The sequence below is a fragment of the Acomys russatus genome, chromosome 7, assembly GCF_903995435.1.
Source record: "Acomys russatus chromosome 7, mAcoRus1.1, whole genome shotgun sequence".
In the NCBI taxonomy this organism is placed as follows: Eukaryota; Metazoa; Chordata; class Mammalia; order Rodentia; family Muridae; genus Acomys; species Acomys russatus.
Genome location: NC_067143.1, coordinates 44,736,849 through 44,757,793, shown reverse-complemented (window position 1 = coordinate 44,757,793; position 20,945 = coordinate 44,736,849). Strand labels below are relative to the sequence as shown.

Sequence of the window (20,945 nt, the reverse complement as noted above, 5' to 3'; positions counted from 1 at the left end):
GAGCAGTTTAGTCAAATGGTGAGCTAGGATGGAGGAGCTTCATATAGAAGGATCTCTAACTCACTCATTATGATCATTTCTAGCTCAATCCATTTATCCACAAATTTCAGGAATTCCTTGCTTTTAATAGCTGAGTAGTATTCCATAGTGTATATGTACCACAGTTTCTTCATCCATTCTTCTACTGAGGGACACTTAGGCTGTTTCCATGTTCTGGCTATTATGAATAAGGCTGCTATGAACGTGGTTGAGCAAATGTTCTTGTTGTGTGCTAGAGCATCTTCTGGGTATATTCCAAGGAGTGGAATAGCTGGGTCTTACAGAAGCCCTATTGCCAGTTTTCTGAGATAGCACCAGATAGATTTCCAAAGTGGCTGTACTAGTTTGCATTCCCACCAGCAATGAAGGAGTGTTCCTCTCTCCCCACATCCTCGCCAGCATGTGGTGTCACTTGAATTTTTTATCTTAGCCATTCTGATGGGTGTAAGATGGAATCTCAGAGTTGTTTTGATTTGCATTTCCCTGATGACTAAGGAGGTTGAGCATTTCTTTAAGTGTTTCTCAGCCATTTGATACTCCTCTGTTGAGAATTCTCTGTTTAGTTCCAAGCCCCATTTCTCAATTGGGTTATTTGGTTTGGTGGTGTTTAATTTCTTGAGTTCTTTATATATTTTGGATATTAGACCTTTGTCAGATGTAGGGTTGGTGAAGATCTTTTCCCAGTCTGTAGGCTGTCGCTTTGTTCTCTTGACAGTGTCTCCTGAGTGAGTTAACCCAGAAGCAGAAAGACTCAAATGGTATATACTCACTTATATCTGCATACTAGCCCAAGGGGCATGTCCCACGAAAGCCTTCACTTACCAGGAAACTGGGACAGAGGGAAGGACATCCTATTGGGACTCTAAATGAGAGAAGCATGGGAGAATAGCAAAGTAGAAGGATCCAGAGGGTCCTAGAAACCTACAAGTAGAACATTATGATAGGCAGATTTGGGCCCAGGGGTCCTGCTCAAACTAAGGCACCAGCCAAGGACAATACAGGCGGTAAACTTTAAACCCCTACCCAGATCTAGCCAATGCACAGGACATTCTCCACAGTTGAGTGGAGAGTGGGATATGACTTTCTCATGTACTCTGGTGCCTCACATTTGACCATGTCCCCTGGAGGGGGAGACCTGCTGGCACTCAGAGGAAGGACAACAGGTTGCCAAGAAGAGACTTGATACCCTATGAGCATATACAGGGGGAGGTAATCCCCCTCAGGAACAGTCATAGGGGAGGGGAATAATGGGAAAATGGGAGGGAGGGAAGAATGGGAGGATACAAGGGATGGGATAAACATTGAGATGTAACAAGAATAAATTAATAAAAAAAAAAAAAGGATCTCTAGCCTAGTGGGTGTAGGGTATAGTCGGATAGAAGGAATAACCTCCAATGTTTAATAGCACAAATGTTGATAGCAATTAGTTGCCTATTTCCAAGTGGCTAGTAGGGATTTGGCATGATCTCAAGAATGATTCAAAGTGATGAATGCTTGTGGAGCCTGATCTGAACATTACAATTTATATTTACAACTTAAACTATTACACCATATCCCATCAACACATAGAAGTACTATTTGTAAGTTAAAATGTATTGAACAGACAAAACAAAAAAAAGAAACACTTATGGTTGCTTGATTTTTGTTCAGATAGGAAAATGAACTACACAAGAGTTATGCCTATGAGTGTTTTTTTCTATTAGTCTGGTTTATCGTTAACTATTGAGAAGAATGTTGTTTGATCATATGTTAAGTACTAGCTAGTCCCAAGGACAAAGAAGGAGGGAGGAAAGTGGATATTTTTCTAATTCTCTCTAAAGCGAATTGAGTGATTCCTAACCTGAAAATTACTGTTATCCTCTCAGAGCATCTAGGCAAGTTGTGAAGGCTTGAAGTACTGAGGGGCCTTCCCTGAGGTTGTCTCTAAAGTGGCCAGGAGTTCTAGAGGAAGAGCTTGAGCTCCTTGCCACAACCACCCTCTAACAGGTATCGTATTATACCAAAGCCTGGTCCCCTTTGAAACAAGGTTATGTGAAGAAGTTGTACGTGGGTTTGGATGTCACTGACAGCAGAAGTACAAAGTAGCTATTTCCTGAACTTTACTGATGAAAATAGTCTCATTCGCTGTATTCCTTAAAGTTCATGCCTAAGCTTCAGGTTCTTTGAGGGAGATGCCTATGGCTTGTTCACTGGCCTGTGGCATGAGCTTCATTCAACAATTGTTGAACGAGTGAGTGAATGGATAAATGGTGAGTGAGGCAAATAAACATAATTGTGGCATGATACAAGTAGAGGTAAACACAATGCATCATGGGTACAAAGCTACTGAAGACCATTGGTAGTGGTAGGATACATGGATACAGGAAAGCTTCTCATTGCTATGGGGTAGGTACAGAAGTCAGGAGGCTACACATTATGAAAACTTCTCTTTTCTACATGCCCTTGAATTTACATTCCTCTCAAGATGCAGCTGTGTGCTGGCTAATCGACTCTGTGGATGATGCACATGAGAAGTAATGTGTGTGATGGTGTGTCACTGTCTCGTTGTGACAGCTGCCATGCTTTTGTTCCAGCTGACCAAGCTTTGCCTCTTCCTGTGGAATGGGCAATTCATGACAGCATTGCTCCTGAAGTCAAAAGCCTTAGGAAAGACTGAACCATAAAGAACAGCCTTTAGTAATGAGATTGCACAAGGCGGAGTGTCACCGCCACTGCAGTAAAGAGCCACAGATATGGCTGCAGCAAATTATGCCAAAGACACTGTCCTCATTATGGCATCCAGCCTTAGGCATGCTTAATTTTCCTTGGTGCTGAGTGCCTGTGACAGGGCCCTAAGGCAGAACTAAATAAATCATCTGGTACTTATGGAAGGAAGTAGATCTTCCACTGAGCACCAGATGGGCTGTCTCCCAGTGTCATACTAGACGAAATGTGCCACTGCTCTTGATCCCTCAGGCTTTACTTCCCTAGGAAGTCATCCATCCCACTGTGTTGTGTGGACTAATTTCTATTTTTGAAATAAGCTTTTATGATGCTGTTCTCAAGAGCACTACTTTTCTCCTCTTAATGTTAACATTGCAGAGCTTTGTGTAGAGGTCTACAGATTATAAATCACTTTTGCATAATATTTGTGGTTACTTAACTAACTTTATGAAATACCCCACACAGACGACGTTTAACAAGTGCCATTGGAATAATAACAAGAACACTGTTTTATCATCAGGGCACATTTTTCTATGGGGCAATTGTGGTTAATGTTCTTCACACTTTCTTCCTAATTTTATTTCCTTGTCTTGGCAAAAGCCTTTGTCTACTTTTATGTCTGGGGATATACTCTGCTTTTAGGATACAACTCTGGTGATTTCCCCAGAGATCAACTATGTATTTTAAGTTAATTCTTTTAGCTGCCATTCTAACTGCTATTGTTCCATTTGCAGCTTTATCCTCAGAGGAGACCTGACAGGTAGCTGATATCTTCAGAAAACAATCATCTCTGGGAATACCTTCTATTTTCACAATCTTTCTATAAACATTGTGTTCTGTATGGTTCAGTCCAAAAACATTCTCTGGTGGCCTGCTTGGAGGCAGTCTTTGAGCTAGGATGCACTTATGCCATCTCTGGCATTCTATAGAAAGCTGTTTGTTTGTTTGTTTTAATAACAAGATTAAGTTAACATTCCATAAAAGGTAACCCCATATCTCTTGCAATAATACTACTATTTACTGAGTATGTAGCCATATGGCACTTACTAATACTCACTAAATGCTGAGTACACAGTTATAGGACATGGACTATATGAGCCTCTATGACCTCGTTCAGCCTTCTTTCTACAAGGTACATGTCAACATCTAGTTTATAGGTGAGGATTTAATCTTAGGGAGCTCAAGCAACTTGTGCTGAGGTTATATGAAGGCTCTTTGGCAAAGAAAAGAGCTGGCCTAGCCTGTCCACTTTTCATGTCTCTGCTTGTGGCCTCTTTGCTTTGCTACCGTTACCTACAGCAGTCTTACTGTTAATATACAAATTGTCTAGATGGGCTTTCTATCAGATCATGAATAGCTGTCTAATTTACTTACTGTGTTTTGAAGAGAGGTATTTTGCAAATGCTTATATATTTGGACAGAGGTGGAGATGAGTAAATTAAGGATACGATAATGTTACTAGAGAAGCCTCTGTTAAGACCCAGGGTCTATGTGTCTTAAATGGAGTCAGAATTCTACTAAGGGCAATATAGAATGTCAAAATTCTGAAGTGTTATTTGTTCCCTTCATAAAAACAAAACAAAACAATTCACACACTTATTATTTACCTGTGAAACTGTCCTAAAAGTTAAGATACAACACAAAGACGATAGTCTTTTCTCATTTGCAGAAATGAATGATAAAATAACTGTCCTCTCTACCCAAAAACCTTTTAGATCAAACAAAGCTGCTAAACAGAAAATGCAAAAGTTGAACAATAGCAAAGAATTACTGACACAAAGTTTAATACACACACACACACACACACACACACACACACACACACACACATATCTAAAGGGGGAAATGCTCAACAATCGACACTGGCACTCCAGCCTGTAAGCCTCTATGGCAAACCACAGTTGCCTGCTGTGTATTTGGAGCAGGGAGCTTGAGGTCTGGTCTTCTACTTACATCAGAGGCTCCAGAGACTTGGGCTTTATGAAGATGGCAATGGGATAGAGCTGGGCGACTTGTAACCGCTTAATAGCATTTCCTGATACATCAAGTATACAGTGTTTGCCCTGGTAGAAAGATAAGAAAAATACCGGGTTAAAAATATCAAGAAAAATGGCCAGTGTCCAGTGAAATAAAATAAATCATGTTTTTGAGAAAGGTATGAAATTCTGTATTTATAAAGACTGAAAATAAGCCTTACTTTAAAGAGTAATTTGAAGTCTGTGAGGTAGCTATAACTGACTGCATTTTACAGGATGCAAGAACAAGGCTTAGAGCAATGTTGAACAATGACCCAACATTCATGAAGACGAAGACTGAGGCTCAGCTTTTGAGCGTGGGCAGAATTGGTGGTTGGAGTAGACATGTCAACATTTTAACCGGTGTTGAGCCTGGAAGAATGCTGACCACAGGAGCTTCGAGCAGTTCTAGACATTTGCTCAACACTTATGCATACTCTGTCACGATACAGACATGGAAGGAGGCAGACACAGAAGCACTGCCTTCAGTTCTTTTTTTTTTTTTTTTTTGGCCGAATGCTGATTCTTGCAGTGAGTATGTAAACTTGTTTGTTAATAGATGAAAGGCCTACTTCTTTCTAACACACTTCATTTAACTTGGCTTCCAGAGCCGTGGATGCTCAGTGCTGGGACCTACTTCATAAAATATTTCTGAGAAAATAGAATGATTTGTCACATCACATTCTACCTCCTGGGGAGAAATGGCCTTATTATTCTGTGGCTAAGAGAACTTTACACAAGAAAAAAAGAATTTTTTATGTAGATAGAAGCAATCCTAAATCAACAATACGGGGAAAATGTATGCTGTCTGTATAAGACGCAGAGTCCTGCAAACACTCCAATGCTTCTGAGAAGTACACCAAGATGCGTCACACCTTTTCACTTAAGTGGTAAATCCCAAGTTTGCTATGTGTGAAGTACATTAGTTATATGAAAGGTGTAAGTGCTTCATTATATACCAGCCATTATTCTTCTCAGTGAACACAGGCCATGTTTACATGTTCAAGGGGAAAATGGATACAGCTTTCTAGGTCACTGATGAGAAATAGTTCAGAGCTTGATAGAGTACCTTTTGGGAAGAGGAAGCTAGAGGTGTTCTAAAACAAGAATAAATTAATAATAAAAAAAAAAAGAAATAAGTAATATAAAAAAAAAGATATTAAACTTCCTAATGTTGATATGTTTGTGAAGATGTCAGTTCTATCTATTCAGTGTTCAGCATGGCATTTCCATATATGCTTACCGTGTGCACTGATCAAGTCAAGTATACTCTTTCTAATCAAACTGCTTTCTCAGTCCTTAGTAATTACTATTCTTTTTTTTTTTTAAAGATGTATTTATTATTTATACAGTATCCTGTCCATACATGTGCCTGCCTACCACAAGAAGGCACCAGATCTCATTACAGGTGGTTGTAAGCCACCATGTGGGTGCTGGGACTTGAACTCAGGACCTTTGGAAGAGCCCATAGTGCTCTTAACCTCTGAGCCATCTATCCAGCCCCAGTAATTACTATTCTTTCAGGTCAATACTGCTTAACATATGAGAAAGAATGAATATGTAGTACTTGTCTTAGTGTGACTGGCTTATATCATCTATAGAATGCCCCTTGTTCCATTTATTTTTCTGCAGGTAATAAGTGTCTGTCTGTCTGTCTGTATCTATCTACTACGTACCTACCATCATTAGATTTTTTTTATCCATTTGCTATAGACACCTAGGTTGATTCTGTATCTTAGGTATTGCTAACATTGCCACAAGTGTCATAGACCTGGAGAACCCCCTTTGATAAGCTGATTTTATCTATCTATCTATCTATCTATCTATCTATCTATCTATCTATCTATCTTTTGGATATGTAGCCAGCAGTGGGACAGATGATTCAGGTAGCTGTAGTTTTAGTTTTCAAGGTTTATTACTTTTAATTATGTGCATGCATGTATGTTTGTGTAGGGGTATGTGTACATCTGTAGGTGAGGGCAGAGGGCAGACGTGTTGGATCCCTTGGAGCTGGAGTTACAGACAGTTGAGAGTTGTCTGACAGGTGCTTGGAATCAAACTCAAGTCTTCTTCAAGAGCTGAAAGCACTCCTCACCGTGGAACAACCTCTCTCTAGTTCTGAAGTACTCCAGGCTGCTCTCTATGCTGGCTGTGCTAGCTCACATTTCCCCTACAAAACAACAGGATTTCTTTTCTATCTTCCCTGAATTTATTTACTTTTTTCATAATAGCAATTTTTTAACTGGGATGCAGTTAAGATGCCTTTGAGTTGTTTTTCTGATGGCTAATGATATTCACTATTTTTAACATATATTTCAGTTATTTGAGATGTCTTCTTTGAGAACTATCTATCCATACCATTTGCCTATTTGAAACAATTAGAGTAATTATTTTGCTAAGTGTTTAGAGTCCCTTATGCACATTTTGGATATCATCTGTGAGATTAGTAGTTGGTAGGGATTTTCTTCAATCCTTTGGGTTGTATCTTTATTTTATTTTTTCCTTTGCTGTGTATAAACTTTTTAGTTTGGTATAATCTCATCTATCCATTTTTAATAACATTCTCTGGGCTTTTAAGGCCCTATCCAATGTCTTGAAGTTAACCTGTTTTCCCCCTTACTAGTTGAAAACTTTCTGGTCTCACATTTAGGTCCACAAATGACTCTGAGAGGATTTTTGTATAGGATGAGATGAGGTTAAGTTTCAGAATTCTTCATGAAGGTAGCCAGTTTAATCAGTATCCTGTACTGAAAAAAAAACTATCTTTTTCAGTATTTTTGGTATTGTTACTGAGAACAGCTGGCTGTACACATGTTGGTTTGTTTCAGCAACCCAAGCTTGTTCCTTTAGTCTGAATGTCTGATGTTCTGTCTGAATCATTGTTGCTTTCACTAATGTGGTTATACAGGATGTCTTGAATCTGGGAATCGGGATCTTTTTTCCCCCTTTTTATTTTCTTTTCACAGTCCACAGAATGCTTTTTATTTATATTTTATATCTCTAGAAAAGAATCCCAGGATTTTCCCTCCTGTGTGTTTTCATCTTGCTTCTTTATGGTCCATGATGCCAGCTGAGGTAGTTGAATAAAGAAGCCAAACTGACAGGACCGGAGCAGATCGTTCTGCCATTTTTTCTAGGTCTCTGAGTTAGGGCTGATCAAATCTAGGGCTGATGATCACTCCACTTGTTTGGCCTGCCTGTGAGGTTCATAATGATTTTCCCAGCTCTGTGGTCATCAATGTAGCCATGCTTCACCATCACACTTATGAACCTGAAGATGACTTTGGAGCGTGGCCTGATGAGGACCTGGCATTTGCATGTCTTCTCACCATTGTTAATGCTCTCGAGAGCATCTGCCAGGACATTCATGCGCACCATGGTGATGGCGCGGAAAGATGGCGGAAAGAGTGGGAATTGGGATCTTTGTTCTTTTTGCTCAAGATGCCTTTGGCCGTGTTTCCTTTCCTTGTGTGCCTGCTTCCATATAAATTTTAGGATTCACGTTTTGTGAAGAATATCATTCATATGTTGGTAGGGATTGCACTGTATCTGTATTGTGACTTCAGGTAGTGGACCAGTTACCTCTTTTGTTGCTACAATAAAAAAGCAGACAGAAGCAACGTAAAGAAGGAAGGAAGGGCTTATCCATCATGACAGGAAAGCCATGGTGGCTGGAGCATGAAGCCATTGTCCATAGACAGGAAGCATAGAGGTGAATGCTGGTGTTCAGCTCTTTCCCCTTTTATTCAGTCTGGGACCCCATGGAGCCTAGCACATGGAATGATGCTGCCCACATTTAGGGTGGGTCTTCCCATATCAATTGACCTAATCTGAACAATCCCTGCAGACATGTCAAGAGATTTGTTACCATGGCGATTCTCAAGATTACCCATGAGGAGCAGAGGACACTTTAATAATATTAGTTCTTTTAGTCTATGAACATAAGAAGTCTTACTAATTTTTTTTATGACTTTTCAGTGTCTTGTATTTTCTTGTGGAAATCTTTCACTTTCTTGGGTGAGTTTATTTCTAGGCATCTTACTATTTTTAATAGCAATTATGATTGGGTTGTTTTCATTGTTTCCTAGAAAATGAATAGAAATGTAGAAAACCTACTGATATTCGTATGTTGGTTTGTATATTTTGCTACTTTACCAAATTAATTTATCAGTTTTATTTTTATGTGCATTGCTTTTACTTCAGACCTGGGATGAAATCAACTTGACTATGGTGAATGAACTTGATGCTCTTGAGTCTTCTTTGTCCCTTTTCTTCTCTACCCTTTTGAGATAGGACCTTGATACACTGCTTAGAGTGTTCACAAACTTGTGCAATTGTTAAGCACCTATCCTTGATTTCTCAAGTATGAGTAAACTACCATGGATGGTTTGATTTAATGTTATTTTGTGAATAGTTTCTGCTTCTATGTGCCTCAGGAATATTGGTCTATGAATTTCTTTTTCTGTTATTGTTGTATTAATGTGTGACTTTGGAAGTAGGATAATGCTATCTGTGAAATAAATTTGGAAGGGTCCCACCTTTTAAATTATATGAAGTAGTTAGAAAAGAGTTATCATTAATAATTCTCTCTCCCTAACCCCCTCTCTTCCTCTTCCCTTCCCTCCAAAGTTCTGAGTCAGGGTCTGGTGTAGCCCAAGTTGGCGTCAAACTCACTCTATAGTTGAGTTTGTCCTTAGACGCGTGTATTACCATGCCTAGCATCATTAACTCTTCATTAAAAGATTATTTGTTAAGCTGTTGACCATTGGTTCACTTTCTTGGAAGACATGGTATTTTTTCAAGGTGTAACCGATGGTTTATTCATGATTTTCATTATCTTTATATACATACATGAAATGTCATATATATTTTGATTATATTCAACCTTTATTACTCTCTCTTGTTCTGGTCAAATGGCCAATGGCAAGATACCCTTGCTCTTCCCAGCCAGTCCCCTTTTACTTAACGAGTATACTCAGGTAATCAATTTTATTCCTTCTTAAGTCTCTGATGGGGTTAAAGACCAGATAGTTTAGTTTTACAATTAAGCTTGGTTGTTTAGGGATTAAGATGGTTTTTAGGTCTAGATAGATGTTTCAAGTTGATAAGGATGAGATATGATACATATTGATTTACACTCACAATTTTAGACTCACAAAGAAAGGAAAAATGTTTTCTTTAAGGCTTCCAAATACAAATAGCCAAAACACTAAGAATGTAACATTTGTATAATTCCTAATTGTTTCATGGTTCTTCTGGCTGTAGGTAGTTTATTGTATATATGTGTAATATTATAAATGCATATGTAAAAATATTTAACAAAAATATTAAAAAATAAATAGGGTTACTTATAGTAGAACAGGAGAGGTGTTACTTGCAGGAGCAGGGGAAACTTACTAGTCATTATTGCCACTGAAGAAAACTTTCCATCTTCCCCAGCAACCATTAACTGCCTCTAGATTTTTAGGGAGAAGTGGGCCCTCATAAGCCCCCATGGGAGACATTTTATGACAAGTTTGGATACTATTGTTTGTGATTGCTATATTCAGAATTTTTATGTCCTCGCAGTTCAATTTGGACAAGCAGCCATATATATCAGGAAAAATTTCTTTATCATGCAGGGTTTTTGATTTACTATCATATATAGATTTCATTAAATTTTCCAATGATCTTTTGTATTTCTGAGGGGCATAGGATGGAATGCCTCCTGTTTCACTTCTGACTTTTAATGTAGTTTTCTCTCTTTTCTTGGTTAGCCTAGTTTAAGTTCTGTCAATTTTGTTTATCTTTTTACAAGCCAACACTTTGGTTCAGGCATCTTTTATGTTGTCTGTACAGTCTCTGTGCCACGTGCTTCTAGTATAGTCATTGTTCTATGCTTCCTTCCACCAGTCTCACTTGGTGTCCTTGCTTCTTTAAGTTAGTGTACAGTGATGGGTAGCAGTGGGAGCTGTGTGTGTAAGGGCAACAGGAGGAATCATGGTGCTCTTTGCTTCTGCTTAAGCGATGGTATCTTCCCAGGAGCAGGACCTCAGCCAGAGTCCCCCTTGAGAAAGAGTTGACCTTTGGTGATGTGACAGCTGCATCTTTGGTTGTGTTACTTTCAGCTCTAGTGCCTTCCTAGGAGTAAGGAGTAAGGGGCATGAGAATCTAGGCAAAGTTTTTTTTTTTTTTTTTTTTTTTTTTTGGTGCCCCTCTCCTTGTTTGCTTATGGGCAAAGTGACAGCTGTTTTCTCAAGCGCCAAGTGCTACCTGCTTTCAGCCCTGGCAGTAACATGAACCCACACTTGGTACGGCATATTTCCCTGTCGATGTCTTTATACCCATCCCTTACAGTGCAGGTTACTCTAGAGGCTAAGCCACAGCCACTGTGCTGGTTAAGCTGAATTCCCAAGCCTAAGTCAGTAGAGTAGAATCCATGTGGGGTTTCAAGAGAGGAGAATGCAAGCTGACCCTAAGAGGAGTCCAAATTCAGACAGCAGCTCTCGTCTCTGGATTGTTCCTGGGTCTGGTGTGTTGGAAGTCTTTCTTCTGGGGAAAGATGTGAGAGCCTTTTCCAAGACAAGGCTACTGTATAGATTTCAGGCTGTTTATCCAAGAGGACTTTTCCTGTAGGCAGAATTGCTAGCATCTACACTGCAAGGGTTTGCTGAGAAGCCCTTTTCAACTCTCACTCCTGCCAGGAGGACACACATTCCCAGGCTTTGGAGATGTCTTGTTTTCATTTCATGCTATCGTCTCTGGTCTTTGAGTTTTCTATGGTTTTCCTCTTTCTTTTTGATTTTCAGTTTTCTCTTAGCCCACTCACCTCAATGGAACTATATCCCTGTTACTTTGGGTCTCTCTGGAGGAAGTGAGGTGTTTAACTCATCAGTATATCAAAAGGGAGGAAGCATCAAAAGGATAGGCCATGCTAAGTCAGAAAAACAGATAATTGCTTTCTTCCTATGAATTTTCTAGATGTGTTTATAGGAGATAGGCTCTATCTATGGGCAGATCATAAAGGCACAGTAAAGTGGGTTCCTATCCTGGTCTCCCTTTAATAGTCCCCTCTTTTCTACGCTTCTCGATATTGTTGAGAAGAAGGAGATTGTAGCATCAATGTCTCTTCTATGTCAAACTTGCTGGCAGCAACATTCTCCCATGAATCTCCCTCCCACCATGACAATGTTTTCAGAGAGAGAGAAAGGCTCAGTTTATCTAGGCAACCAAGGGTAGCAAAGCTCCATTAATAAATTCTGTCTCACTTTCCTGGGTCAGATAGTGAGCTAAGAACAAATCAAGTCCCCACAATCCACAGGCTGTTAACTGTCTTTGGGTTAATGGTTCCTCTCTTTACTTCATCTGCAAGTCAGACTATTTTATTGAAATTAAAGATTAATGACATTGCTTTAAGGTAATTCTCTGCATGGATATTAATTTGCAATCAGGAAGGAACAATAATCAAAAAACTTGCTACCAGAAACTTTCTTTAGGGGAGTCATGAGAGGACTAGCAAACATACCCTTTCTGCTACAAATCTCACAGACTGCACACTGGTTCCATATAAATTGTCATTGTACTGGCCAGCTTCTATAAATTTGTGCTCTTGGATATCTTTCTCCATTTGTTCTCTAGAAATGACGAAGTGATAGTCTCTGCCGTCGACTTCATAGTCACGCTTTGGCCTCGTAGTATCTATATAAGAAGAAACAATGAAAGTAAGATGAGCTTATAATTAAACATCTTTTCCATGCAATATTTTCTCAACTAGTCCTTTAGCACAGATACATAGGTTTATGTCATATGTAATATGATGGGCCATTACATAGCAATGAGTGACAGTCTTACCATAGAGATAAGCAATGATAAAAACAGGACAAAATCAGGACAAAATACAAGACATAATTTGCTATAAGTATCAGACAACAGAAAAGGCACAGCTGTAATTATAAGGGGTGAGAAACGTGTGAGGGCAGGTTTCTATTTACACTCCCTCTCTGCCTGGATGTTGTGCTTAATTGGAGAGTCCAGAGGCCCCTCAGATGTAGAAGATACTACAGGTTATATAAAATTGGGCATTTGGGGGGGGGGCAGAAAAAGGCTACTTTTGCTTACTTGAGGCCTATCTTTACAAGTTTAAAAGCAAATTACAAGTAGAACAAGCAGATCTGTCAGTGTATTATTGCTTTATAAAAACAAATATTCTCTAAAGGAAGATAACAAGATCCAGATTCTCAGCGAGACAGCGCCACACCTGAGGGCAAGGCATGTAGTTTTAGCATTCTTGATTCAGAAGCAAGAAGGTCCTGAGCTGCAGACCAGGAAAGACTACATAGTGAGATCCTGTCTTCAAATGACCACTGCCTCAAAAATAAATAGCACTACAACATAGAGAACACAATTGATTATGAAATATGTAAGAAAATATGCCATATAATTAAGAGAGGAAAGGCCATGTAATTATGGATATGTTTAGGGGCTTAAATTATGTATAGCAGGAGAATCATAGTTCAGGTGGGACCAAAACCCACCAAATTCTAACAATTTTATGTTGATGTTTTGTTAAGAAGACAAAGGGAAAATAGCTATACAACTTTAAGAAGTTAACATTATGTTCGATCTTGAAATCAGTTTTTTCTAAATGTCTATCTTAAAATTGGTAAGATATTTTTTATCTCTAAATACATTCATTATTATAATTTATAAAACACAATTACATTTTATTATAACCCATAATATAAAAATTTAAAGGAAATCTAAAAAGGGCTATCCATTTTTTTGGTGACTATAGTTATTTTAAATTATTATGTAACAACTTAGATTTAAAGTTTTAAACACATGAAAAATGTATTAGAAGGAAGAGTGATTTATTTCTGGGTATTATGTGGGATTTTATATACCTTTCAATTCCTTGGGTAATCCTGTACAATAAGTATATACTTATTACCATAGAATAGTATTGAAAGAAGAAGAAAAACAGGAAAAGAAAAAGGTACGTGCGTTCAAGGTAGAAGGGCAAGTGGCAACAATATTTAATGTTCCTATGATTTCATTCTCTGAGAAGTGGTAACTCAGACTGGCAGATGCAGTGATCAAGCTTTCCCTTGCCCCTTCCCACCAGGAGACAGCTTGGCTTGAGGACCAACACACTCACTGTACTAAGTCATTCAGAGACAATTTCAACCTGTGGCTTTGCATCTGATCGCCCCCTGGTCTGTGGCTAAAGATGCTACAGTGGTACTTCAACCAATCTAGAAGAACTCACTGTGGCTTACAAATAGCACGCTGTCTCAAGTCCTAGGGGAGGTTCCAGGAGATCTTGTTATTTTCCAGGGATGAAGGTCAGTCCTTATCAACAGAAAACAATAGGTGGCAGCTCAAATGAAAAGTTCTACGCAGATAGACTAAATTGGGTGCTCAGATAATAGGCAACGGATGATAGACGAATCATACCAGGAACACTTCTTGAAGGGGCAGGATTAGGTTTGACTATCCACCAAGGATTCAAGTTTTGGCCCAGAGAAAAGAAAAGTGATACTTACGAGGCACACAGGAGCCAAATTTATCAGGAAATTCAGATATCAAGTCGTCATTGATTCGATCCTTCATGGGGCCCAAGATAATCACTGGTCGGGTGTAGTTTACTGCAGACGGGGAAAGGAAGGTGCAGATGAGGAGGGAGGCGTAAACCTCTGCAATGCAGATGCATCGGCACCTCTCTGGAAGTGATTGATGCCTCACGCAGATTGCCAGCTGCTAAGCCCTGCCAAGCCTTAACCTGGGGTGAATTATCCACAACCTCTGCATGCAGAAATGCATGTTCAGCACAGGGATGTTGGCTCTGCTGCTTTCTAGAATTTTACTAACAGAATAAAGCAGCTGCAGCTGCTGCCTGTGAGAGGAAGAGGATGAGTTAACGACCCCATGCCAACACACCTGGATTTTGGGAGCCTAGGAGAAAAAAAAAAAAAACCCAACAAAATAACAAAACCCCACCAGCTTTTCGGCCATTGCTTAAAGTCATTGTTAATGGTAGCGACATTTTAGGTTGTGCTTTCTTTTCCTTGGCTGAATATTATGGTCGGTTCTCTGTTGCGGGCTTCCTGCTTCCTTTAGAAGGTATTTTAGTCTGCTTAGTGCAACTCCCCATGTGGTGATGTTTCAGTTTTCTCTGGAACATCTCTATCAGCCACCATAAGCCTCTGTATAAATGTCTCTAGAGAGATTCAGACTCCTGGAGCACTCTGCAGGTGGCCTGCCTCTGAGGTCTACTAGGAAGTCCCTTCCAAAACTGGGATGGTATCAGCTTCCCCAGAGCTGTTCTCCATCAGCCCTGCAGCTCAGGCCCTCACATGACTGGATAGGTGCCTTCTTAGGCCACACCGCTCAAGGCCTTTTTTTTTTTTTTTTTTCCCCTCCTGGGCACTGTTCCTGAGGCTGAGTATTAAGCTGAGGTTGCTATCACCTGTCATAGCCTGGGAATCAGTAACATGGGCATGCCTGGGAAACTTACTTTCCTGCCTCGAGACAGGCTCGTAGGAAAGAATGAGGTCTTCTTGTCCTCCTGAGAAGAGAAGAAAGGAAAATTACAGTTGACAGGCAGCCGGCAGCACCCGATAGCTACAGTTCCTGCTCCAAAACACAGGAAACATACAGTTGAGGGTGAATTTTCCTTGCACTCTCTCCTTGAACCATTCAACAACGTCTCCATCCTCATAAATTTCCAGTGTCTGGCTATTGCACAGTCATATCTCTAAGAGACAATGGGGCTGCTCACTCTCTGCAGTGGGGCAGTGATCTTTTTTATCTGACATTAGAAATGGCGTGCCATGCCTCCACACCAAGCATTACGAATAAAGTCATTTAGGAAAGGGTCCATCCGATAGCGTCACGCTACTTCATCAGAATTTCTGATCCTCTTAATTCATCTCCTGTTTTATTTTTGTAAATATGTGGTCCAAAAACAAGTGTTTATTTAAGTTTCATAGAAGCTTTGTCAGAATATCCTTGTAGGATGCTAGAGTAAGTTTAGCCTAATATGAGTCATCAGGAGTCTGTCCTTGGTCAGTTACATTAGATTCAAACTGAGGACACTGGGGTTATATCTGTGGGGCGGTGCATGTGCTTAAGATGTGGGAGACTTGCTTCAAGCCCTGGTGCCCCGCCTCCAGGTGGAGAGGTGTCCTAAGCCATTGTTTAAGATCGCTGCTAACGTGTGCCCTGAATTTTCAGAATGAAAACTACAGGAAGCATTACTGTAAAGATGTCAGTGTTTCTAGCACCATTTGTTGCATGACCTCTGCTTCCGGGTGGGTCTCGTGTCAGCCCATTACTGTAGAGAGTATATTCGGCTTTGGCAATTAGTTCTACATCAATTTTAAACACTAGATCAACTAGATGGTCACGGGGTTGTCTCGGTTCAGCTGCAAATCCCATTCTACCCCATATATTTGCATTAGGTTTGTGTTGACCAACCTTTGGGGTGAGAATAGGGTAGGGATATTGAAAGCAGCTCAGTGTATGCTAGAGGAGACACCGGAGAGGGAATGGGATGGGAGGTGGTCTTTGTCAAAGCCAAAAGACAGTGAACCTCTTCGCTCTACACCATGCTATAGAGTCTATAGACTGACCATGCCAAACATTCAGTCTGCCAATACCAGCTTCTCTTTGTTAGCTCCAGCACCAGGGAAAAGTGAGCTGTTTCATAAATGGTGGAAACTTCATGGGTGGTTTTGGAAACTGCTGTTGATTTGGATAGTTCTAATGCTATGTTTGTAATTGTAGAGTGCAAAGGCCTTCTATGGAGCCTTGTAGTGATAAGAAATGGCTGCCAACTTAAGTCATGTTTATATCTCCCCCAAAGAGGACTGACTGTTTGATTGACACTGCTAGGCCACACTGTATCCTGAAAGGACAATGAGACTTGATATCTCTCCTAAATGGCACCTGTTGGACGCATCCTTATGTCTGGGAAGGGGACTGGTGTGGGATGATTTGGAATTTTATGTATTCAGGGCAAGAATGATTCCCTGTGAAGAAATTAAACTACATAAAATCAGAGTTCAGATAAAAAAAAAAAAAGTGAGTGATACTGGAGCCCCAGTCATCTGATTTGCAGATGCATTGACATTGAGAAGATGGGCGCGGGGCAGGGGTGGAAGGGGGGTCAGGCGGTGAGGTCTGTGGAGAAAAACTTCAAGGGATAGTAGACGGTTCACTGATGGTAGCAACTCGAGACTACGACTTTATAGGGAAGGCTTGGCAAGATAGTATGAAAGGCAAATCCTGACAGTGGGACAAAGCTCCTGGTATCAGGTGGTCATTATCAGCATCTGCCCTCTACACTAGCTGTCCCATGAAGACATAGGAAAAGCTCCATCCACCACTGTGATGTCAGAAGTCACACTGTGATTTCCGTTGCGAAAAACAAGATGAGTAATGAGCCCAAAGGAAGGCTCTATTCTGTGTATCTGTGAATACGATCATTTCACGTTGGGAAATACAGTTTCCTCTGAATAAATATAATACGTCATGCTTCTATTTGAATCGCCTTCCAGTCACCTTGCAGATCACCCCGATGGGATCTTCTCAATGCAAATCTTAAATAACATCTGATGTCAGTCTGCATAATTTGTGGTTCAGAAAAAGCTGGGACAAGCCCAGCTTTTCATTTAGGAGCGAATGGTTTGTCCACTGCTTTTTGGTATGCTTCTTATGGAAGGAACTGGTTTTTCATTCAGAGCAGTAGTGCTAGAAAATAATAATGTGGCATCCTCTATGTATTCCAGTTCTTATGGCCCTGTACAAACAGGGACTGTGTTTACATAGGAAGCTGTTGGAGAAGTCATGAGGTTGAGGTGATGGAAAAGCTATGGATGCAGCACCTTATGCCAATTTCCATGTTCCAGTAAAGAAGAAAAACAAAACAAAACAAAACAAAAAGGCCCAGTGAGTAGTGGAAAATAAACAGTGGAAAGAGCAAATCTTACAGCATCAAAGAGGGAAATGCATGTCTCTATATCTGCAGGACACAGAGACTTTCCTTTTCTACATCACTGGCTTTTTGTTTTCATAGAATTTCTTGGGTAGTTGGTATTCTGGTGATCCATTTTATAGGTGGAGAAGCTGAGGTTCAGAGAATTTGACGAGGCCCATTTGCTCAGCTAGTAAGAAGACAAGCCAAGATTTAAATTCACATTTTTCCTCTCTGCTGGGTATATCATGCTGTCTCAGAAGGGCAAGAGATACAGGCGTCTGCAGGGGACTCACTAGAGCTTCCAGTGGACAAAGGGTGTGGTTCAGACAGCAGGGCAGGATCACTGGGAGCCACCGAGAGGTCCGTGTGTAAACACCAGCTTTCTGCTTTCTCTTGCTCTCTGTTGATATATCGACTCTATAGTCATCCTTAGTAAATTTCTAAAAAAAAATTTGTTCCTCAGAAGAGTTTGGCACTTAGAATAACAGCTGGCAAAAGGTAGAAACTATTCTCAGTCTTGTTTTGGCAACATTGTGGCTGGCAGTGGGCAAGCAGCGCAGCCTGTGGGCTTTGTAGCTGTCAGATTCTTGGCAGAGCTGTTTTCTTTCTTTCTTTCTTTCTTCTTCTTCTTCTTCTTCTTCTTCTTCTTCTTCTTCTTCTTCTTCTTCTTCTTCTTCTTCTCTTCCTCCCTCTCCATCCCCAAGAGCTGTTTTCTAAAAGATGCTGCACTACACTGGGTGTGTGAAGCAGGAGCCCATTGCAGTTAGGCATATGTAGAGCAAGACCCCAGCACTCTTCCTGAGAGACAAAAAAGAAAAAAAAAAGCTGGTGTGGTTGTGGTGGTGCATGCCTTTAATCCCAGCACACAGGGAGGCAGAAGCAGGTGGATTGCTGTAGTTTAAGGCTAGCCTGGTCTAAAAAGCCAGCCAAGGACGGCCAAACCTACACAGGGAAACTCTATATTGAAAACCCAAACCACTACCACCAATTCCAGCAACAGTAAAAACAAGCTTCTGCTCTTCTCCATTCTTGGAAACAAGAGACAAAAGAGAGCAATGGGGACTGGTGCTGCTAATGTTGTATTTAATGTTCTAAGCTTAGTTATTAGTGTTTGCTGCTGAGGACCATTATGAATCAGTCTGCTCCCCACAGACCGAGAACGTTAGCACCAGGACAGGTTAGGTTGGCAAGAATGAAGCTTGCGCTGGTGCTCTTCAATGCTGCACCCTCAGCGGAGTGCGTACAGTAGTCACTGCCTGAACTGAAAAGCTTCAGTGTAGCCACAAAAGTTTTTCATGTTTATTTCTTATTTTTTTCTTTAATTAGTCTGGATGGTTTGCTTGCATGGATGTGTCTGTGGAGGCCAGAGAAGGCATTGGATCTTCTTGGAACTTTAGTTAGAAACGGTTGGAAATATCCATGTGGGTACTAGGAATCAAACTCAGGTCTTCTGAAGAATAGCCAGTATTCTTAACTGCTGGGGCAGCTCTCCGGCTCCTCTATACAATTCTTCAAGCAGCGATTTCCAATTGGTTACTGTTCACATCTTGATTTACATCTATTTGTTAGTGCAGTGTCTCCACAGGATAGTCAGAAGATTAAATTGCTCAAGCAACAGAAAGCCCTTAATACCAGGCTTAGTCTAAAGTTAACACAGGCTTTAGTCTTAATAATATGATCTGTGGTACAGAATCGTTGTCAAAGTATTAGACTAAACAGTGAGGAGCTGGGGTTACAAACTATAGGGTGGAGGGAAGACTGCATGGGAGCCAGAATCACAAGGTCTTTTTGTAACTTCGGGACTACAGCTTACTGGTGAGGTACACAGCCTGAGAGCTCTGGCTGCCTCCTATGCAAAGTAGGCTGTCAAGATAAGACCTACCTACCTAGTTATAGCATCATTGCAGAAGTCAAATGAGATAAGTTGAAAGAACTAAAGGCAGCCATGGTCAATAAAATGAAAGTGGAGTAGGATAAAAAGTATGGGAGCCACAACTATCAACTGTTTTAAAGAAGTCTTGGGTCTCCTCATCTCAGAGACTGTTCTCAGGTCATTTCTTCAAGATCCTCATTTGGAAAATCCTAACTTAACTGATGAACACCGATGGGCAAGAAGGATAATTGTCAGCTCCCATACACCCATTATGTATAAAGAGCTTGATGGAGCTATGACAAGGTGAGCCCTTGGCTGTGGAGGCTTGCCTGGTCCTGATAATACCTGCTTGGTATTTATTGCCTCCCAATACAAGAGCAATTGGAAGGTATATGCAGAAAGGCCAAAAACATGTGCCTTGACTTCACTACTTTATTGGCAGACATAGATATGGAACTATCCAATAGTCTAGGTTTTAAAGTGGTATGTTGTATAATTAGGCAATATGCATGCTAACTACATTTTAGCTACTATTCAATATATTTCAACTTGGGAAAATTATTCTGTAGTGCTTGGTTTGTGTGGCAGATGTCTGAATTATGTTTTAGAAGTGGAGGCTTGTAGGCATGCCTGTGTAGGGCTGTGTGTCTCCAGAATGCAGTATGAATGGGGCTTTGTGCACTGTGCAGTTCAGTAGCCTTGGACTATTTTGTATCACCCACTTTTTATAAAGTCATCCTGTCTCCAGATTGAACAGGCGATGTTTTCACATTGGCAAAGAGTCTTTCTGTGCCTGCTTGTATTACTACTCATGAGACAGAATTATAGTCTCAATGATAGCAAAAGCCAGAAATTCACTAGAAAAATAGAGCCTATTTTGATATCAAAGTTGCCTTCTTCTGGAACACATGTCTTGACCATACTTCTGCCTTTCAATCATGGCACTACCCCTCACAGAAAGTTCCTCGCTCCCTTTTGACAAGTTCTCTTCTTTCCAAAGCTTAGCACACAGGTCACTTCCTGTCTGGAAGTAGTGCTGGTGATGCATCTGTTGTCTTGGAGTCAGACTCTCATCCTGGTCCCTGCTGTTCCTGGTCTTCTATTGAACTCTGACTCCCAGTACATGTGCACTGAGATCTAGGCTTGAGCAATTTTCATAGTGGGTTTTGTAGTGCTGAGAAAGGCGACCTTGCATGTACAATCTGCCAAATGAATCAGTGGTTGTTCCTTTTACCTTCGAAGGGAATCATGCACGCTTGCCCCTTTATAGTCTGAGACCCTGATGTAGTGACTGCACATCATTTCTGCCTTACTATCATCAGGACTCCAACTATAGCTCCCTCTCTTCTCATGGGTA

General features: G+C 40.5%; 1 protein-coding gene across 24 annotated transcripts in view; it reads right to left on the bottom strand.

Annotated features, from left to right (window-relative positions):
• Positions 1–20,945, bottom strand: part of Dlg2 (discs large MAGUK scaffold protein 2) — a 1,899,378-nt gene that overhangs the window by 4,474 nt on the left and 1,873,959 nt on the right. For all 24 annotated transcript variants that reach the window (XM_051148923.1, XM_051148943.1, XM_051148920.1 and 21 more), the window contains 4 exons: positions 15,253–15,303; positions 14,282–14,383; positions 12,262–12,434; positions 4,696–4,805 (listed from right to left, as the gene is read on the bottom strand). In XM_051148923.1, the coding sequence (XP_051004880.1) occupies positions 4,696–4,805; positions 12,262–12,434; positions 14,282–14,383; positions 15,253–15,303 (436 nt within the window). The remainder of the gene's footprint in view (positions 1–4,695; positions 4,806–12,261; positions 12,435–14,281; positions 14,384–15,252; positions 15,304–20,945) is intronic.